Raw genomic sequence first — 18,198 nt, forward strand, 5'->3', positions numbered from 1 at the left:
CCAGGCTCTCCCTGTGGCTGCCTGGGCAGTACAACAAAGCCGTGGACTTCACTCCGCCAAAGCACCTCATAGCACTGTTCGGGGCCGGCCTGGGCGGGCAGAGGGTCCCTGTGTACGGTGCAGTGTCTGGCTCAGTCACCGCGGGTTGCGGCACCCGGGCCGTGCCCCGGCCTTTCCCTCGGGATGTGAACAGGGTGCCAAGGAGCGAGACATCAGCCCCGTCCCGCCTCGGGGCTGCCTCGGATGGGCTTCGGGAGCGTCACAGCTGCTCGCGACAGCCTTTGGTCTGGATCCACGATACACCTTCACTGGGCAGCACACGCTGTCGGTCCCTGGGCCGAGGGCACCCCAATCCAAGGACTCGCAGCACACGCTGTTGGTCCTCTGGGATCACAATCCAAGGACACGCAGTACACGCTGTCCGTCCCTGGGCCGAGGGGATGGCAATCCAAGGACACGTCTGGGCCGAGGGGATCGCCATCCAAGGACACGCCTGCGCTGGGCTGTTGCACTCGATGGTTTACCCCCTTCTTCCCCAGCGCGTCCTCTCGGCCCCACGGAAGCCCTCAGAGCAGAGCCCCCGAGCAGCCGAGATGGGATGTCACACTCAGTCCGCACGAGTGTTCGGGACCCGCGGGGTGGAGCCGCAGCCCCGGGCGGGTCTCGGGGCCCGCCCCGCCCCTTCTCCGCCCCGCCGGGGCCGTGCGGGAGCCGCCGATGGGGCCGGCGCAGGCCCGCCGGGCCTGGCCGGGGCCGGGGCTGTTGGTGCTGCTGCTCCGGCTGGCGCTGCCCGGGGCGGCCGCGGGCAGCGGGGAGGCCCCGCCAGCAGGTATTGCCGAGCGCTGCCGCCCGGGGGGCCCGGCCCGGGGCTCCGCTGCCCGTCCCGCCGGGAACAGCGAGCGGAGCAGCTCCCGCCCCGCCCAACATGGCGCTGCCCGCGGCCAGGCCGGGCCGGGCCCCGCGGCCGCTGCGGAGGGGCCGGGGCTGCCGCGGCACTGCGGGCTCGGCCGTGCCCTCCTGCCCATTGCCCACCGCACCGACCCGCGGGGCACAGCCCGGCGAGAGGGTCGCGGGGTCACAGCACAGCCCGAACGGACAGAGAGGCCCCGGCGCTGGGACCTGGCTCGCTGTGCGGGCCCCGCCGGCGCGCTCGGGAGCTCCGGCCGGGGATCTTTTGTTAACATATTTGAGGGCAGTCAAAACCCTAAAGGATGTGCTCAGCTGGAGTAGCAGAACGGAGCTCGGGAACCTGCTTCCTCCTTGCACTGGCGTTCCCGAGCCTTGGGCATCCTCCGGGTTCTGCAGCAGGCGCTGATTGCTCATGATCTCAAATTTTTCTGCTTGAATTTGAGAGTTACCTCAGAGTAGCTAAAATCCCCCACCATCGCAGAGTTACCTGTTTATAAGCATCTTTTCTTCTGGAACATGATGGTTTCGTTCTGTGGAGCCGATGTAATGTTTCAAGCAGAATATTTTTCCTCAAGAAAAATGCCTTAAAACGAAGGGGAGAAAGAAAATACTTGCTAGTGTTGCATATGGGTGACATTGCTTGTGATGTGGATGGAGAGCTTATTCGTGGTGGCAGAAAATCCTTACACAGCCTGCAGGGAAGGTGTGGGCACTCTGAACTGTGCTTTGTCCTTTCAGTAGGGAATTGCCATTTCCTATTACAGGATTATCCTGGTCTGAGCCCTGTGCAGTGCCAGCCTCGCCCCCTGCTGCCTCAGTCGGCAGCACCTCAGTGACAGATGAATCCTTTTGCAGCTTCATCTGATGACCTTTGTGGAGGTGCCTGTGGAAAGGTACAACCAGCCCTTGTGAATGGTTGTGCTCCCTCCCACTGGATTTACCATGGATGAAAATTAATCAGCTGGTTAATTTTTCCACTATAAAAATGCCCAAATTTTAAAGTTAAACCAATTTAGCAGGATCATGTGTGGACACTAATTCTGGAATGCTGTAATAAACCTATGTAAGAACATGCACACAGGTATTTTTCATTGGCTTAATTAAATTCGTTAAATTATAATTTAGCCTAATCTCAGCTTCCTTACAAAGAGGAGCAGGTTTTTACCTGCAAACACTATCTATGTACTTGTCCAGATTGAGACTGTTTGCACATACTCATTTTGCTGCTCTGAGTGTATGGCAGTGTGTTAGCAGTTATTTCTGAGCTTGGCTGAGACCTACATTTTCTGTGCAGTAATCCAGATGAGTCCCTCTGTAAAGATCTGTAATTATTTCCTTTATTCTTCTCTTTAATTATGTTCCTGGAACACTCCAGTAATGCACTGTGGGATATATTTTACACATATAAATGGACTGGAATGTACATTATTCAAAGTTTGCTCCATTGCTTTATGTTCATTTCTGCTCAAAAGTGTGATCTTAATTCTGAAGATCATGGGGGTTCACAAAGATTTCAGGAGGTTTAGAACAACTCACATCCCTAATTCAATGTGAGCTATCAGTGCAGTTCCCTTGTTATATGCCATGGCTGGACTGTATCAGGAAAAAAATAGTTTTAAAAGCAAGGGTTGTGTTATTTCAAGAGTTATTTAGCATTAGAAATATTTTTGAGGGAGAGGAGTATGATTTCTGTGCTCAGCACTGTGTCATGTGCTAAATGACTGTTTGAATATGTAAGCCTGTTTACCTGCTCAGACTCCCACAGTTGCATTCACCGGGTACAAGCAACTCCGGTGGAGTTACGCCCACTTGTGCCAGCAGTGAATTTGGCCCAGAGGCCCTATTCCATTGCCATCAAAACATTGATACCAAACCCAAGCTTTTCTGGATTACATTTTTTAAAAAATACCACCCTAGTTTTGGGTTTGGCGTTTTTTTCCCCCAAAGGTGTTGCAGTTTATTTTGGAGCCTAAATTACTTGATTAGGAATCTAATTTGAATTTTCACCTAAATCATATTGAGCGTGTTTCTCTTTGCATATACAACAATGGAATGGAATCAAATTATACAGTTGTATTTGATACATGGTTAAAATTAACTTTTTTGCCCTCCCCTCCCCAGGTGGAAACTGTAGCTTATTGCAGGAAATGGATGTCATCGAGAAGCAGGATGAAAACTGTTATTGCTATGTGCAAAACAGAACCATTCGCTTACAGTACCTGTGGTCGACTCTTCAGGTAAGAGGCCATTTGGGGGTCATTCAGATATGCAGTGTATTTCATGTGAGCTTCTATCAGTGAAGTGTGTGGTCAGTTAGTAAGATTAGAGCAGCATCTCTCTGTAATGAGTAGTTTGAATGGTGTATATGTCAGACCACGATAGAAATGCTGCGTTACAATTCTGGACCGGGATGCAGCGAGGTTTGGTCTCTATTAGAGGGATGTCAGCCAGGCTTAGACTATGATGGTGACTCAGAAGTGTTAACTTGGGGTTGTGTATTATTTATTGCAGACCTTTTCTGGTGATGGACCACTGCTAACCTCTGCAACAAATGCTTTTACTTGTCACCAAATGCCTTTATGAAATGTGTACATTTGAAGACAAAATGCAGTTGTGACACACTCATTGTAGCACACCAAGGGCAGTGTAGGAACCAAAGGTTTGTTGGGTTGTGACTAATGAACAAACAGCAGTGTGCTTCTGTTCTCCTGAGTAACACAGGGTCATCTTAAAAGAAACACATTTAGAAATTAGTTCAAAACAATATAAAAATCTCTTCAACAGTGGAAGCAGAAACAGATGAAGGGAACAAGCATAGTCTCTTTTCTTCCCTGGGGAGTATGTCTCCAGACAAAGGAAGGAAACAGTTTCACTTTTTGGAGGAATTCGCTCTCAGATACAAGGAAGTGGAACATCTCTTTGTTCCCAGGACTGTTTCCCTCAGAACATGCTGCAGATGTTTTTATGAATGGTAGCAGACTTCTGGTGGTCAAACCTTCCATCAGTCACACAAACTTTCCTGGAGTAAATGTTCAAAAGCAGGAAGTAGAGATTTTTGCCACAACAAATTGCTTGCTGGTGCAGTCTCCTCTCCTGGTAGAAGACAAGTTTATAACCTGTTGCATCAGTTTTTGTAGATGGTTCTTTGTTGGCTTATAGACCCCACTCAAAAGCTCACAATGAATCACAGTCTTCAGGAAGATCATCCCATCTTAGATGGACAATATTTTTTACCAGTTTGGGGGAGGAGGGTGCTAGGAACTAGCAAAAAAACCCAAAATATCCAACAGGAATGTGCTTATATTTAAATTTCTGGTTATGCTACCTTTCATTTTCCTTATCACTCTTGTGTTCCTAATATGAAGATTGCATTATAAACTACAAGAAAAGCAAGTCTGATTTCTTATAGGTCAGGAGGGGAAGGGGGAAGGGCATAAACACCCACTGAAGAAACAGGTCAGTCAGAAATTACTCCTATTGTTAGAAATTTGTGTGTGGGTAAGTGTCATCCAAACTCACTGAGCTTTTAGATGGATTGAGGCTTCTTCATTGAACTTTGCTGCCCATGAATTCTCTGAATCACTGTGTAAGGTGATTAATTATAAACTATTTGCATAATATAAATAACCAATATTAAACAACTAAGACTGATATTTATTAACACATGTATGGCTTATGTGCTATACAGCTCAGAAAAACAAACAGTGATTCTGAGCTACTTCTCTGTGTATTCTGTTATTTGTTTCCAGGTCAAAGTTAACAGCAGAGAAAAGTTCAGGTTTGAGCACATTTCAGAAAAAAGCAACTGTCAGAATTCAGAAACTGTTTTTGAGTTTGCCTTGTGTGCTGTTCAAGTGTTCTGGAAGCCAGAGACATGTACAGAAACTTCTGTGAGCATAAAACAATATGGAGAGGATGTTTGTTTCAAAATACAGCCCTTCAAAAATGAACCGTACGCTGTGAGGGTGAAACGAGAAAGTGAGTACAAAAGCTTTCAGTTTAGATTACAGATATCTTGGTGTTGCCACTGTTACTGAACGTGCCACCTCTTCTGTGAGAAGCTTGGAACTTTTCTGTTGATATTTTATTTAATCAGCATTTCAGATTGAATTAGTCTAAAGTCAATTTCTATTTTTTCCTCCTTTTTTTAGTGCTAGATGGAAAGCTCTTGTTTTTGTTTGTAGCTGGAATTTTTCTGTTCCATTTTGCAAGCAGCCTGAGCAGGTGAGTACTGGCTGCTTTTGCCCTTCATTCCCAAAGCCTGTGCATCTTTGGTCTGTTTGTTAAGCTAAAGAGGCGGTTCTTTGGGAAAGTGAAATAAGGAACTGAACATATATTTAATAGTTCTTCATACCATTTGTGTTTGGACAGATTGTGACATACCCTGGAGTGCTGTGCTCTGTTAATCACTTAGCTGTGTTAGGGTGTTTGTATCCAAGCTTCCTGCACTGGGTGACAGCAAGACAATCCTCAGGGAGCGAGTGTGAATTGAGAACCACAGACTGTTCTGAGTTGGAATGGACCCACAAGGATCATCGAGTCCAACTCTTAAGTCAATGGCCCACACAGGGGATTGAACCCGTGACCTTGGCATTATACAACCAAATTTTAACCAACTGAGCTAATCTCAGGGTCGAGAATCCCCTCTCCCTTTTTAGACCAGTGAGGTTGGCTGAATGCTAAATAATGCTGCACATTAGCAACAATGCCTTCCTCAGGGAGAAATACTTGGGATGAAGTCATCTGGGGCCTTTTCTGCCTCTACTTTTGTGCCAGCCTTTCCCCATCACATTTTGCATCACATGTAAGGGAGGATACTTAATTATTATGGCAAAATATGTGGCCCATGAATTCAAAGCAAAATGAGTCACAAAATAATTGTCAGGAGGCACCTCCAAAACAAGCAGAGCAGCAACAGGTTTTATAGCGTTAACTCTGAATTAATAAGTCAGACTTTATAATGCATAGACTTAGAAAAAAAGCCTGTAGGTTTGTGGAGGGTTTTTTACATTTTAAATTAAAATAAAACCTCTCCTGCAGTGCAGAACCATATTGGTAGATAGAAGAAAATGAAATAATTAGAGACTAGGAGGTCAAATCAGAAATAGTGTGAGCTTCAAAAAACCCAGCACAGTCTCCCAGCCTATAACAACTCCAATGACCTTTAGTATCTGTTGGGGATTTTTCCTTACACAGATTTATCATCTGAACTGGGCCTGTTAACCATATAACTACAACTCTAACTTACAACTGTGTTAAGTTCTTACTGAAAATCACTGCTGTTGTTACAAATGTTGGCATCTTAACCAGTTACTAATTACACTTCTCACCATATTCTCTCTTGTTCTCTTTACAGGAATAGCAAGTTCTTTTACCTTTCTGGAATGATACTGGGTGTTCTTGCTCTGCTAGTCTTTGTACTGTTGACACTTAAAAGGTTTATTCCAAGGGTAAATCTACAGTTATAAAACAAAATATTAATAATAATTATTATAATGTAGGACTTGAGAGTACAGAGACAGATTCTGATCTTGTTCTGGTTTTGTGTCTGGGTGACTGCACTGAAATGACTGAAGGATTGCTTGCATGTAGTAAATGTAGTTAGGTTAGAATCAAGTTCTAGTTTGCTTCCTCACATTTAAACTGAGCAGAGGATTATTGATGTACAAGATGTTGATTCTGAAACATGAATTATTTTTATTGGACTGGAGCTAAGCTTGCTTTGGAATCTATGAATCAATCTAAATAAAAATATACTTCTAGTGGCAACTGGGACAGATTCTTTTCCATTCACCAAAGACAATTCCTTGCAAGGAAGATGCAAATTTATCCTTTACCTTTACAAACCCTGTGCATTCCCATAATATTACTGAGATGTGTTAAGGGAATACAAGGAATAGGCTTATACTGTGACATGGGGACATGATACACTAATACAGAGATGCAGTTGCTCCACTTAGCATTGATACTGTTGTGTTGTAGCGTGTAGGTGACTGTGCAGGGAAGTCTCATTGCAAATCATAAGTCCTGTAGGTGTAAAGAATATCACATCTGCTTTTGCCTCTGAGTCCTGATGCTAACTTGAAATTTTTGATTTTTTTTAAATGTTTTTTACCTTTCTTTTTTTAATTGTCAGCACAGTACCTTCTGGATCCTAATGACTGGCTGCTGGATGGCCTCCCTCTATTTTATTTACTGCTTCAAAGAGAATATGGAGTGGTTGTGGTCTGAACACAGATTCTACTTGTTGGGTAAGAAAACTATCAAAAAATGTGCTGCAGATTTTGGTTTAATTTAGTGGTCAGATCAATACCTGCCTATAAAAAGAAAATCAAGTGACTCATTTGTGGAGTACATTTTTCTCCTAAGCCATAGATGTTGAAATACTCCACAAAGGTTCCTGATCCACTGAAATGAGCATTCACTCACATTGTATCATTAAATAGAATTTTACATAGTGGAGTAGTAGTTTTAAGAGCAGGTTTTGCCTATATTATTTGTTCATTTGCCATTAGATACTTCTTCTGTAAGAGCAAAATTGCAGCTCCTCTGGTTTCTGCTTCTCTGGATGTGGGAACTGGATGCATAAATTGCCAGCTGGAGGTGGCTGCAGGGGCTGACAAGCCTATTGATCCTGCACCTGCCTCAGCATTGTTGCATGAATTCATGTGCAGGTCACAGCATTAGTTAAAGGCTGTTCATAGATCACCTCATGACCTCTGCACGCTCTTGAAATACAAAGCACATAAACCAATGCAGGTATCTGTAAGACAACACAAGAATCAGCACACTGTACTTCACAGCAGTTGCAAACTTTGTGAAGCAAATTGATGAAGTTCCTGGGATACTTTGCATCTTTTTCTCCAGGTCCTTCTTTTCTGTTCCCGCAGGGTATTTTCTGTCTGTTGGGATTACCAGCTTTGCCATTTGCTATCAGCACGGGCCACTCACCACAGAGCTCAGCATAACCTTGTTCATGTGGACCCTACAATTAACAGCCTTTGTCCTGATCTACTGTGGTGTCACCATACCTCAAGTTGCATATGCAGTGATAGCAGTCAGCCTCTGCTCCAAAGGCCTGGGTTACCCCCTTGGTGCTGCTTGCCACATAGCCAGGTTTGTATGTATTTGCCAATGTCCTGGACCCTGGGATCACCAGGAAATATTGGAGGCTCATGATGAAAAAACCCCTCACACTTCAATAATGATTTAGGAATTTCTAGTACTAGCTCATATTTTTACCAGATGTAAAACTGCAACAGAAAAGGCTTGGGGCCCTGAGACACAGGAATTATCTCCCATTTGGCAGTTTTAAGCATGAGTTTTGTTCTGTAGATAATGGAGAAATGTGACTGTGCTCTCAGGGACAAATGTAGCACCTTCTAGTCTGCAGCATATGGCAACCAGAACATTTCTGCCTGGTTGATTAGACTGCAGCAATACTGCCTTGGCTTCATGTGTAGTGAGAGAATCTGCAGGTAACTCGTATGGAATCTTATGGGATAAAACAGTGTACCATCACTGAGGAAACAGCTGTTCAAGTGACAGTCCTTCCAGGCTGCACAGCGTAGAGTTCAGAGGCTAACAGCACATGCCCACAAAAATGATGTTTTCCATTTAGTTTTGCAAGGTTCTTATCCTAGATGTACATACTCCTCTTTGATTCATGGAGGCAATCTGTTAGAGGTATGGGGATATTCCCCTGTATTCCCAGAGCTCCATTTACATTGTGACATCAGGAATGGGAACTGCTTCCAATGGGTAAACCTTAGTTTGCTGAATATGTTCATTAGCAATACAGGAACATTGTCTTTGCTCATCCTTGGATTTGAAGCCTGTTTTATCCCAAGTGCAACACTCCAACGAAGGCTCTACAAAGCCCTGCCTATTTACATATGTTTTTTACCTTCAGTGAGGGCATCCAGGTTCAGAGTCTTTAGTGCAGACTGTTCCGTAGCTGTGGACTCTGCTGAACCACAGAGAATTAGGAAGAGGCAAAGGCTAGAACTGGCATAACCAAAATAATAGAACCCAAATTATTTGTTTCTTAGGTTTTTACGCATTGTTTAGTTTTGAAGAACCTACTGCTTTGCTCTTGTGCTCTTTTTACATGTTGGAAGTTTTTTAGGTAGAATTTATCATCTGTTGTAGACCAATTTTTGCCTGCAGCTGAGAAGTACCAGCTGCTTCAAAAGCAACATCAACACTTACCTGACATAAGCAGGTTCAGCACACTCTGAAATCAGTGTGATGTAGCCACAAGTTCACAGAACATACCTGTTTTAACCTGAAATACTATAGTTTATTCTTCATGTCGTTCTCTTTTTTGGTTTTCACAAACTGATGCTTCTGTAAATAAATACAGATCTACAGCTCTCTCTTAGGAGAATGAGAGGGGCTTTTTTCTTTTTCTGTTTCAAAACACTAAGCCATAGCACCAAACTGTGAGACCATGATGCCAGATACAGTTCAGAGCAACAGATATATCAGAGTAACTCAGAATCTTGCATTATTTGAGCCAGCAAGACCCTTACCATTTGACCTGAACAATAGCTCCAGTTCTCTTTTGCTTTAGAGGGAAGTGAGGAGGAAAATTTAATGCTGCTGTTGGAGCAGGTGTTTTTATGCAGAGCTGAAAGTTTTATGGGCATCCAGCCCTTGCTTATCTTAACTCATCACAACATTTAAATTGAAAGCAGTCAACAGAAGGGAATGGAACATGGCACACTTTCTAATTTATATCTAATTATATTATACATCGCTATGCAGCAGCTAAAAAACCATCAGATTGTAAACATTTTGGCCTTAGACTACTCAGTTTTGTAATTTAAAGCAAGATTTAAGAGAAGCAATCTAGTAAACAACATGAACAACTCATAGCATGCTTAGAGCATTGCTTATCTTTGAAATAACATATGCAGACTGGGTTTTGATTCAGCCCATGTCTCTGCACAGACACATTTTGCATTTTGCACCTAAAAGTGGCTGAGCAAGCAGCCATCTATTTAATTCTGTGAGATTTTAGTCCATGCATACAAAATAAGGACCTGATCCAAAGCTCATTTGAAGCTCATTAAATATAATTATGTGAAATTCTACAGCTTCAGTTAAGACCTAGGGTAAACAGGATAGCAGACATTGCATACCTTGTCCTTAAATGCAAAAATGTAGCTTGTCCTCTTAAAAGGACAGAAGTGATTAATGCATGTTAATAGTGGAGGAAAAGGGCAGATAATTATGTGCCAGAAGACTTCAGAAACACCAGCTGTTTTTGTTTCCTTCTAGAAAAATGAAGAATCACTTTAAATCAAAAAAGTTGGTATTTAAGTACCTTACTGAAGAGGAGTATCGAGAACAAGGTGAAACTGAAACTATCAGAGCTCTGGAGGAGCTGCGCTCGTTCTGCAGCAGCCCCGACTTCCCGTCATGGATAGCTGTATCCAGACTCCGGTCCCCACACAGGTGAGAAAACCTGGCTCTTCTGAAACAGGAAATGCTGTTGCACAGGACAACTAAATGCCACTTCAGGCACTGTTCAGGTGTGTTTATCTTGCATATCCTGCTCAAGACCACAGCCACACCTCTCAGGGCTGTTATTTGCTGGTGGTGTTAAACCCCTGTTTGTTCCTCCCTGACCATAAATTACTCTTGAGAGTTTGCAGAGATTCACAGCTAAATCACTGTCATAAAACTGCCAGGCTAACTGGAGTTCCTTTGTCAGCTCCTACAGTGACCCTGGTGTCTCTCTAGCCAGTGAAATGTCCCTCCTTCAGGTTTTAGAGCAATGCACTTTTTCATGGTGTAAAATTGGGACAGGCTGAAGATACATACTCCAATATTACCTGTTATTAAGCTCTGCAACTGCAAACCTGAACTGGCAGGAAATCCTGTTACTTGAAGTATCACTAAGAATACAGAGAAAGAATGAAGTATAGAAAAGCTGTGCCATGCATACCACCTTAAGAGACAAACTTAAGACAAATATATAGGAAGGGTCAGACAAAGCAAGCCAGAAAACCTTGCAGAATATAAAATTAATCATCATAACAGTGTATTCCCATCAAAACCAAAACTTAACAGTATCAGAAACAGAGTTTCACATATTAGCTATCCACAAAGATTTAGTTCTTGCTACAGAAACAATTGTCACAGTTTTAAAGGAGTCCCAGTCAGCTTGGAATGTAATCAATAATGAGTTAAAACCAGTTTCAGAACCTTCATCTTCCTTGGATGGACACGCAGACAGCCCCTCTGCAAGGTTTTATAGATTTACAGTTAAACACTTGCTTTCTAAGCTGCTTGCATTCTCTAGCATGATGGAAAGATAAAAAAGTGAAAGCTCACTGCAGTACTGTACAAGCAAATACTGCCAAATGCACAAAACAAGTAACTGGGACATGTACTTTCTAGACATCACTTTGTTAATATATTTCTTATAAACTGTTCACTAGATAAGAATACAAAAATTAAAAGGAGAACCAACAGATTTGAAGTTGAGTACCCCATCAGGCTCCCATAAGCATCAGACTGTAGTTCATCACAAGGCAGACCTGTAAAACACAGCCAGGCCCAAGCTGTTCCCCATTTAGACTAACAGAGCCTCCAGGAACAGTGTGGTGACAGCATTCCTCTCACAGAAATGTTAAGTCTAAAATGTAAACTATTGATCAGTTTACCAGAACTCCAGAATGTAACTGCATTTCCTCTGTCATACATTCCTCTGATGCTGTCGACACTTACCAGGTGTCAGAACTGCCATCTGTTTCCACACACTTGCCAGAAACCTCCAGCTCTGTTCTCTCTTCAGTGGAGTTGTCCACTGAAAGTAAGATTTGTGGCAAATGAAATGTAGGGACAGTGCTACGTTCATGCTTTGTTCTGCCAGACCTCCAGTTTGGCATTTACTTGATGCAGCAACAGAATTCCCAAGCCTACAGATCCAGGTTCACCAAAAGCAGGAATTCTTTGGCAAGACCTGAGCTCAGCTTGCCCACAGTGCGTGCAGCACCAGAAGGAAGGTGATTGCACAGCAATGTGGGAATGCAGAGTTCTTGCCATTTTTCCTTTCATTAGCAATACCAACTTACCTGAATTCTTACAGCCTGTGTCTCAAATATGCTACAGCTCTAATTTATTTGTAGAAGCTAAACTACCACCTATCTTAACTGTACAAATGCTTACTCTGAATTACCCCATGAGCACTGCCAAGATGTGAAAATGAAGTTAGATTTTCTTGCTTAGCCACAAGACCCTGCAGGATGGCCTCCAGAAGAGCAAAAATTACATCTACAGAAAAAACTGAAAAGATGAGACAGGAAAATGATCTTCAGGGTTATTGCCATCCATTGTTGCAACTTCCCCTCACCTGCACTGCCTGCAGGATGGCCTTAAAACATCTCTGCTTAAACAGCAGTATCCCCAGCATTTACAGTATTTTTTTTTTTATTTCTCAGCTGATCACTTCTCCCTTTAAAATTTTGGCAGGTTTGCAGAGTTTGTTCTGGGATTTTCCCACATCTCACCTGCAGAAACAAAGGCACATGATGAGCTATACGGCATTGGCAGCTCCTTCCTGGAAGAGCAGCTGTTTGAGACAAGGGCACATTCTGAGCAAGATGATCCAGCCAATTCCATCCATGAAGATGAGGAGGATGAAGATGATGAAGATGAAAGGCATAAACAAATCTCATTTCCATATGCTACTGAGGTGCTCTGAGCTTTGGGAAATAACAAAGAAAAAAAAAAGAGGGAAGACATGCTTGTCCTACCAAGGAAGGATACAGACTGAGAACTCACACATGGTCATTTCTTGTGTGGACAAGAATGGATTTTTGGTGGACAAATAAGGATTTTTGAAAAAAAACTATTTACTGCATCACTGATGTTACCTGGTTAGAGCAACAGAAGGAAACCATTGGGGCTGTTCAAGTGAAGAGGAAACTCATATTATTGATATTTTAACTGGGGAAGCAAACATTGTGTATATCCAAGGAAAGTCCTGGCCGCAGCCTGTGCCACAGGATGCCTTGTTTTACCAAGGATACTACCTCTAGGAAACAGGGAATCTCTTTTGCCTATTTCCATCCTCAAGTCCTCTGTGCTGAGCACTAGAGGGAGGAGAACTCCTTTTTAATACTCTCCTTTTATGAAGTACCCTCTGTGTCAACACTTTTATTAATGCTGTTAGAGTGCCAATAGACTGTTTATTGTTTGTGAGACTTTCCAGAGTGTTAACGAGCTTTGTTTGCTGTCCTGGCTGGACTTGCTGTGTTTTAACTTCATTCTCCCTCTCCACTTTTAATCTCCCCTCACTCCTCAGAACCTGCCTTTTCACCCTCTGCCCCTGTTGTTCCATTCTTGTTCTCTGCTCTAGTTAATACTGCATTTTGTTCTTTCCATGTCTTTGTTTATTTACGTACTCTTCTTCCCTCTTCTACAGATACTTTTGCTAAACCTTTCTTCTGCCCTCTGTTTCTGCATCTCTGACAATGCAGGTGATTTAGGAGAGGATTTTCATCCCCAAAGATACTTTTACTATTGCCTTCAGTTTCAGTGCCACCTTACCTCAGGCTGGCACTGCTGTCCATTCCTGGCCTGTTAACAGCCCAGAAAAGACCATAAAGACTGAGGCTGTTTTAGCTGCTTGGAGAAACTGCCATCAGCAGGGCCAGTGTGCTGCTGTGACCATGTAATTGGGAATGCAGATAACCCACTTAAAGCTCCACTGCCCTCAGAGTACTCAGGAGTTTGTTCATTCAATACAAAGTAGAAAGTCATTCCTGGCAAAATAAGGGAGGATACCTGGCTCCCACCTCCCCTTCTTCAGCCTTCTGTGGGACTTCTCATAGGAGGTGTGTGGGGAGAAAAAGAACAGGGAGAGAAATTTAGGCAGTCAAATGTCTTTCAGCTTATGTATTAGTGAGTCCTAGGCTAGGGAATAGTGTGTACCCTCAGTTCATCCACCTGCTGAGGTTATTTCTTTATCTTGTTCTTTAGACTATCCCTGTATTCTGTTTTCACCTTGCTGTTTTCCCTTACTGTCTTCCAAACTGCAGAAAACAAAAGACCATCAATTCTGTCACTGTCTGATCTTACAAACCCACCAGGAATTGCCAGCAGTGGGAAGCATTTAGTGCTCCAGAAGGGCACGTCACTCTGGAGTGTATTTGCTGTGGAAGGGGAATCTGTTGTTTGTAAAATGCCCAGTGATGCAGCGTGACTTCAGCTGTGCATGTGCTGTCCTGGGTTCTCATCCATCACTGCACAATGAAGAAAATCTCTTACCTCTAACAGTGCTAAGAAGTGCCAACCATACCATGTTCCAAGAGCTCCTCTGTATAACACAGGACTGGGAGTTGGTGCTCAAAAGCTTTACTTAAGGGTTCTTCCTCCTTTATATTGCTTCACCTTGCTTCATTTTAAAAGGAACACTTCCACTTTACAGTAAAGTGACACTTAATACCCTTTAGTGCCATACATTTGTAAGTACCTATGCAGAATCCATAGCATGTTTAGCAGAGAAATGCTCTGTCAAGCAGGTGATCCAAAATATACTCACCTGTTAGGTCCACAACATTCAGAAACAGAGCAGGAGTTCTGTTCAGGAAGGCCACTAGCATCCAAGACTGATCCCCAAGAGAGGCTGCTGCTACCAAATCCACAGCTAAACTGCCACCCACCCTCTGGACATCAGGCTTGGATGGGGGGCTCTGGCACTAGCAACAAGGTGTTGCAAAAACACAGGAAAGCCTCATTACCTTTGATGGAGAGAAGATGGTTGGAGAGTGGAAACTCTCAGTGAACAATTATCATAGTAGACTAAATTAGATGTATTGTACCTTTGCCTGTGTCACCATTGTGAGAATGGAGTACTTAAAATTCACAGAGATTAGCCAAAGGATACTTGAAGACATGTCAGTGTTAAATGTTTTATGCATGTGTTTTTCCAGGTGTTTTTCCAGTGCACTTCACAGTTAGCCAAGAACTCCCATCCATGCGATTTGAGGCCAAGGGGGAGAATCAGATTTGTCCAAGCTTAAACACAGTTTTTCTGTATGTCCTCTCTTTACTGAGGTAGTGATGATTTTCCTTCCATAATATGGAGGTACATAAGTACATATTTGTATAAGTACATAATATGTATTTATATACAGTAGCCCAGATTATGCATTAAAGTAGTACTTTACCTAAGCAATATGTTAAATGGAAAAGCTCCCTCAGTTCAGGCACTTACATGTTTTCAGACACTGTCCCTTTTTCTAAATTATTTAGAGCAGTACCAGCTACACCTACTTCAACAAGGAAAAAAAAGAAAAAGAAACAAAAATCAACCCATGTTTTAGTTGTGAAATCCATCATATTGCAGGTATGGGTAAATACCATCCAGAGCAGAGCAGGAAACTACTAAATGCATGCAAGAGAGAAGTGCAGCAACATGAGAAAGACGATGGCTACTTTAGTGGTTAGCTGATAGTAACCTTAAAATCATCCCAAGCCTGTTCCAACACTGGAAGTATTTCATAAACGAAACCCACCCAAAGCAGCTGCTGTCACTGGAGCCCTTTGGTGACAGTGAGTTCACTTGCACAGTGCTCCTGTGATATGTGGAGATGACACAGGCTGACCGAAGCACAATTATTAAGTACTGTCCACTGTTCTGCCAGAAAATCTGGGAACAGAATCTAGATGGTAATCCTTTGCCCTGTTACAGAAGTCTTTCTTCCTTCACCAAGGACGCTACGTTTATCTTCTGTTTCACAGTGTTTACAATGATATCCTGCACATTTACATATCAACTGGTGTGCCCTCCTCGCATCCCTGTCCCCCACAGAAGGGAACTGATGCCTACAGTCAGATTTTATTACGAAACTCTGCTTTAACACAGTAGTTCCCAGGCTCTTGGTTCAGTATCCTCCAGTGCTCTTAGTAAAGGGTCATTATCACTGAATTATTTTCAGTTCAGGTGGTTGTGTGCACTGCTCAACAGGAGCAAATGAAATAAATGTTCAGGTTGATACTAATAAATACGTTATGGATATTTTGTATTTCTTACCACAGTTTTTACAGTTCCACAAATATCAAAATCCAGATGTACATGTCCATTTTGCAACATAGAATGACTATACAATTCCAAAAAGAGCAGGCATTTCAAATACACAATTTTGAAGTGTAAACACGGTGTACAAGCTCTTCACTTCACAATCCAGGTGCTATGCAGTGGCAGCTTAGGTAACACCGTACAGCATGAACTCAACAAATGGTTGGTTAGCCTCAAGATGATTTTTAGCATCCTTCTGTCCTGTCACCTGTTCAGTCTTCAGTTCTCCCCCAAGTTATACAAACATACAATAAATACATTTCTGATTTTAAAGGACACTTAGACAAGTCATGAGGATTTACGTGAGTACAGTACATTTAAGTTCAAGTGCAAAAAGAGTAACTAGTGGCTAGTCATTGATGTTTCTTTTTATTGTCTATGGTGTTGGTCCCAGGCACTGCCAGAACGTGGGTTGTTCTAAAAGCACAGCTAAAGCACAGCTACGGGACACTCCTTCAGTCACGATAACCAGATGTCACAGTGGGTGACCTGCGCACCCCTTTTCCTGCTCAGCTGCTGCCACCTTCCTCTCCCTACCCCTGAGCTCCTGCTGGCCTTGCCTCTGGCTCCCTGCACAGTCCCACAGCACACACCTTCCCCACAGAGGGCCTGACACCTCACACACACCTGACCTCAAGGAGGGTGGCTGAGCAATGTTCCCTCAGTCCCACAGGAACAAGCTGTTAGTCTGAGAACATGGGCCAAAACACTATCCTGACTAAACCCCTCCTGACTCCTCCCTGAGCCCGAGGATTTCCCTCCAGCAGCAATTTTCAGCATGCACCAGCACACAAGCTGGCTGCAGTTAGTATTGAGAAGCATAACAAAACAATCCAAAGTTCTCCAGTGTCTTGACACGGGGCAAAGCAACTTCCTAAACATACTGCAATTGAGTTGCATTTGCTTCCTCCTGAGAATCACTCACTCCACTTGATTTCTGCATCAACTACTTTGCCCCTATAATCCTAAACATTAAGATTTTTAGGTGATTCCTCCCTACCACCCCCCACCTTCCCTAGGCACTTAAAGCTTACTGCTTTCTTAATAAATAACCACAGTAACTACACTGCATTAAATAAACCCTTGTATAGATGAATAAAATAAAAACCCAAGAAGACCATGTGTCCATCGAAACCCCTGATCAGTCTCAGGCTGTGCAATCTTGGTCAAAGACTCTTGTCTCAACACAACATCAAACCTAAAATTACCTTAACACACAAACCTATGCCCAAATTCAGAGTTGAAAGAGCCAAGGGTAACTTCTTCTTCCGAAGCCTTCCTCCAGCTTTTGTGTTTCCCTAAAATGCCAGTTCAAAACCTTGGCTTTGCAGAACTAAACTTTTATCTTAAACAAGAGAACATCAGCTTCAAAAACATATTCTTTGAATATGCCTGTGGTTTGCTTAATCTGTCACCATAACATTAAGATAAGCTTTCCAAAGCTACTCTGTTTCTGAGAAATCTTTACAGAGAAAGTTTCATGACATCCCTATTATTATTGGACCTGGTATTTTCTAACAGACTATTCAAGGAAACTCAGTTTCTCTCTTAAAAGTCTCTTCATTTTGATTTGGGACCAAATTCAAAGAAAAAAAATTATCCAAGTCAGACACTCTGTGCCTCAACAGGTGAGGAGTGAACTTGTTTTATTTCTACAGATTGCAAAGAAATCTCATAGCACTTGACTCAGCTTCAATAAAGCAGCCAAGAATTCTTCCTACCGTTATATCTGGCCATATCACTTCCCTTAAGAATTCCGAACTTTTGGCTTCCCTGCTCATGTTGCTCTGTGTAGTCATATGAATATTTTTATATAGTTAAAAGCTTGCACTGCATCACATTATGATTGTTAAGATGAAGGAAGTCCTACTTTGAGCTCCTACTCCAGCGTTTCCCAGGTGAGAAGCAGAATTCCATGCACTGGATTTGGTAAGATGAGTGCATCTCAGGGCCCTGCAGCAGCAGGCTGAGCATCGTGATCCGACACAACACGGTTGCCATCTACTTGGGAATCTGATGTTGCTGTAGGTGTTGGTGCTGAACAATTTCTGGACTGACCAGAATCTGTCAGATTTTGGGGTTGTCTTGCTGAGCTGGCTGATGAAGCACTGCAATTGTCATTGATTTTCTAAAGAGAGGAAAGGATTGCATGGAAAAAGTCAACACAAACACTCAGAACACTGTCCCCACTG

The 18,198-nt window shown here is 43.1% G+C and overlaps 2 protein-coding genes across 7 annotated transcripts in view; one reads left to right on the forward strand and one right to left on the reverse strand.

Annotated features, from left to right (window-relative positions):
• Positions 1 to 698: 698 nt before the first annotated feature.
• NEMP2 (nuclear envelope integral membrane protein 2) lies at positions 699 to 16,781 on the forward strand. Of its 3 annotated transcripts, none has more exons than XM_071562570.1 (9): positions 699 to 829; positions 3,031 to 3,146; positions 4,659 to 4,887; positions 5,061 to 5,133; positions 6,266 to 6,359; positions 7,046 to 7,160; positions 7,800 to 8,025; positions 10,195 to 10,371; positions 12,394 to 16,780. In XM_071562570.1, exons 1-9 carry the CDS (start codon positions 718 to 720, stop codon positions 12,623 to 12,625), a joined length of 1,374 nt encoding a protein of 457 aa, XP_071418671.1. In that variant the 5' UTR covers positions 699 to 717; the 3' UTR covers positions 12,626 to 16,780. The 3 variants fall into 3 exon arrangements, with proteins under 3 accessions (XP_071418671.1, XP_071418670.1, XP_071418672.1); XM_071562569.1 differs by lacking the exon at positions 699 to 829 and adding an exon at positions 939 to 1,802 and having other exon boundaries at positions 4,598 to 4,887; positions 12,394 to 16,781; XM_071562571.1 differs by lacking the exon at positions 699 to 829 and adding an exon at positions 1,735 to 1,802 and having other exon boundaries at positions 12,394 to 16,779.
• Positions 15,934 to 18,198, reverse strand: part of MFSD6 (major facilitator superfamily domain containing 6) — a 28,722-nt gene continuing 26,457 nt past the window's right edge. For 3 of the 4 annotated variants that reach the window (XM_071562566.1, XM_071562564.1, XM_071562567.1), the window contains exon 7: positions 15,934 to 18,134. In XM_071562566.1, the coding sequence (XP_071418667.1) occupies positions 17,952 to 18,134 (183 nt within the window). In that variant the 3' untranslated portion in view covers positions 15,934 to 17,951. The remainder of the gene's footprint in view (positions 18,135 to 18,198) is intronic. The other variant, XM_071562568.1, reaches the window with a different exon arrangement.

This window comes from Pithys albifrons, chromosome 8 (assembly GCF_047495875.1).
Source record: "Pithys albifrons albifrons isolate INPA30051 chromosome 8, PitAlb_v1, whole genome shotgun sequence".
NCBI classification, from domain to species: Eukaryota; Metazoa; Chordata; class Aves; order Passeriformes; family Thamnophilidae; genus Pithys; species Pithys albifrons.

Bases quoted from the DNA above. Each gene is read 5' to 3' on its own strand.
- NEMP2 (XM_071562569.1), top strand. From the start codon at position 1,749: ATGAATCCTTTTGCAGCTTCATCTGATGACCTTTGTGGAGGTGCCTGT. The intron at 3,147-4,597 runs GTAAGAGGCCAT...TGTGCTATACAG, and splicing joins ACCTGTGGTCGACTCTTCAG to CTCAGAAAAACAAACAGTGA. The intron at 5,134-6,265 runs GTGAGTACTGGC...TTCTCTTTACAG, and splicing joins TTTGCAAGCAGCCTGAGCAG to GAATAGCAAGTTCTTTTACC.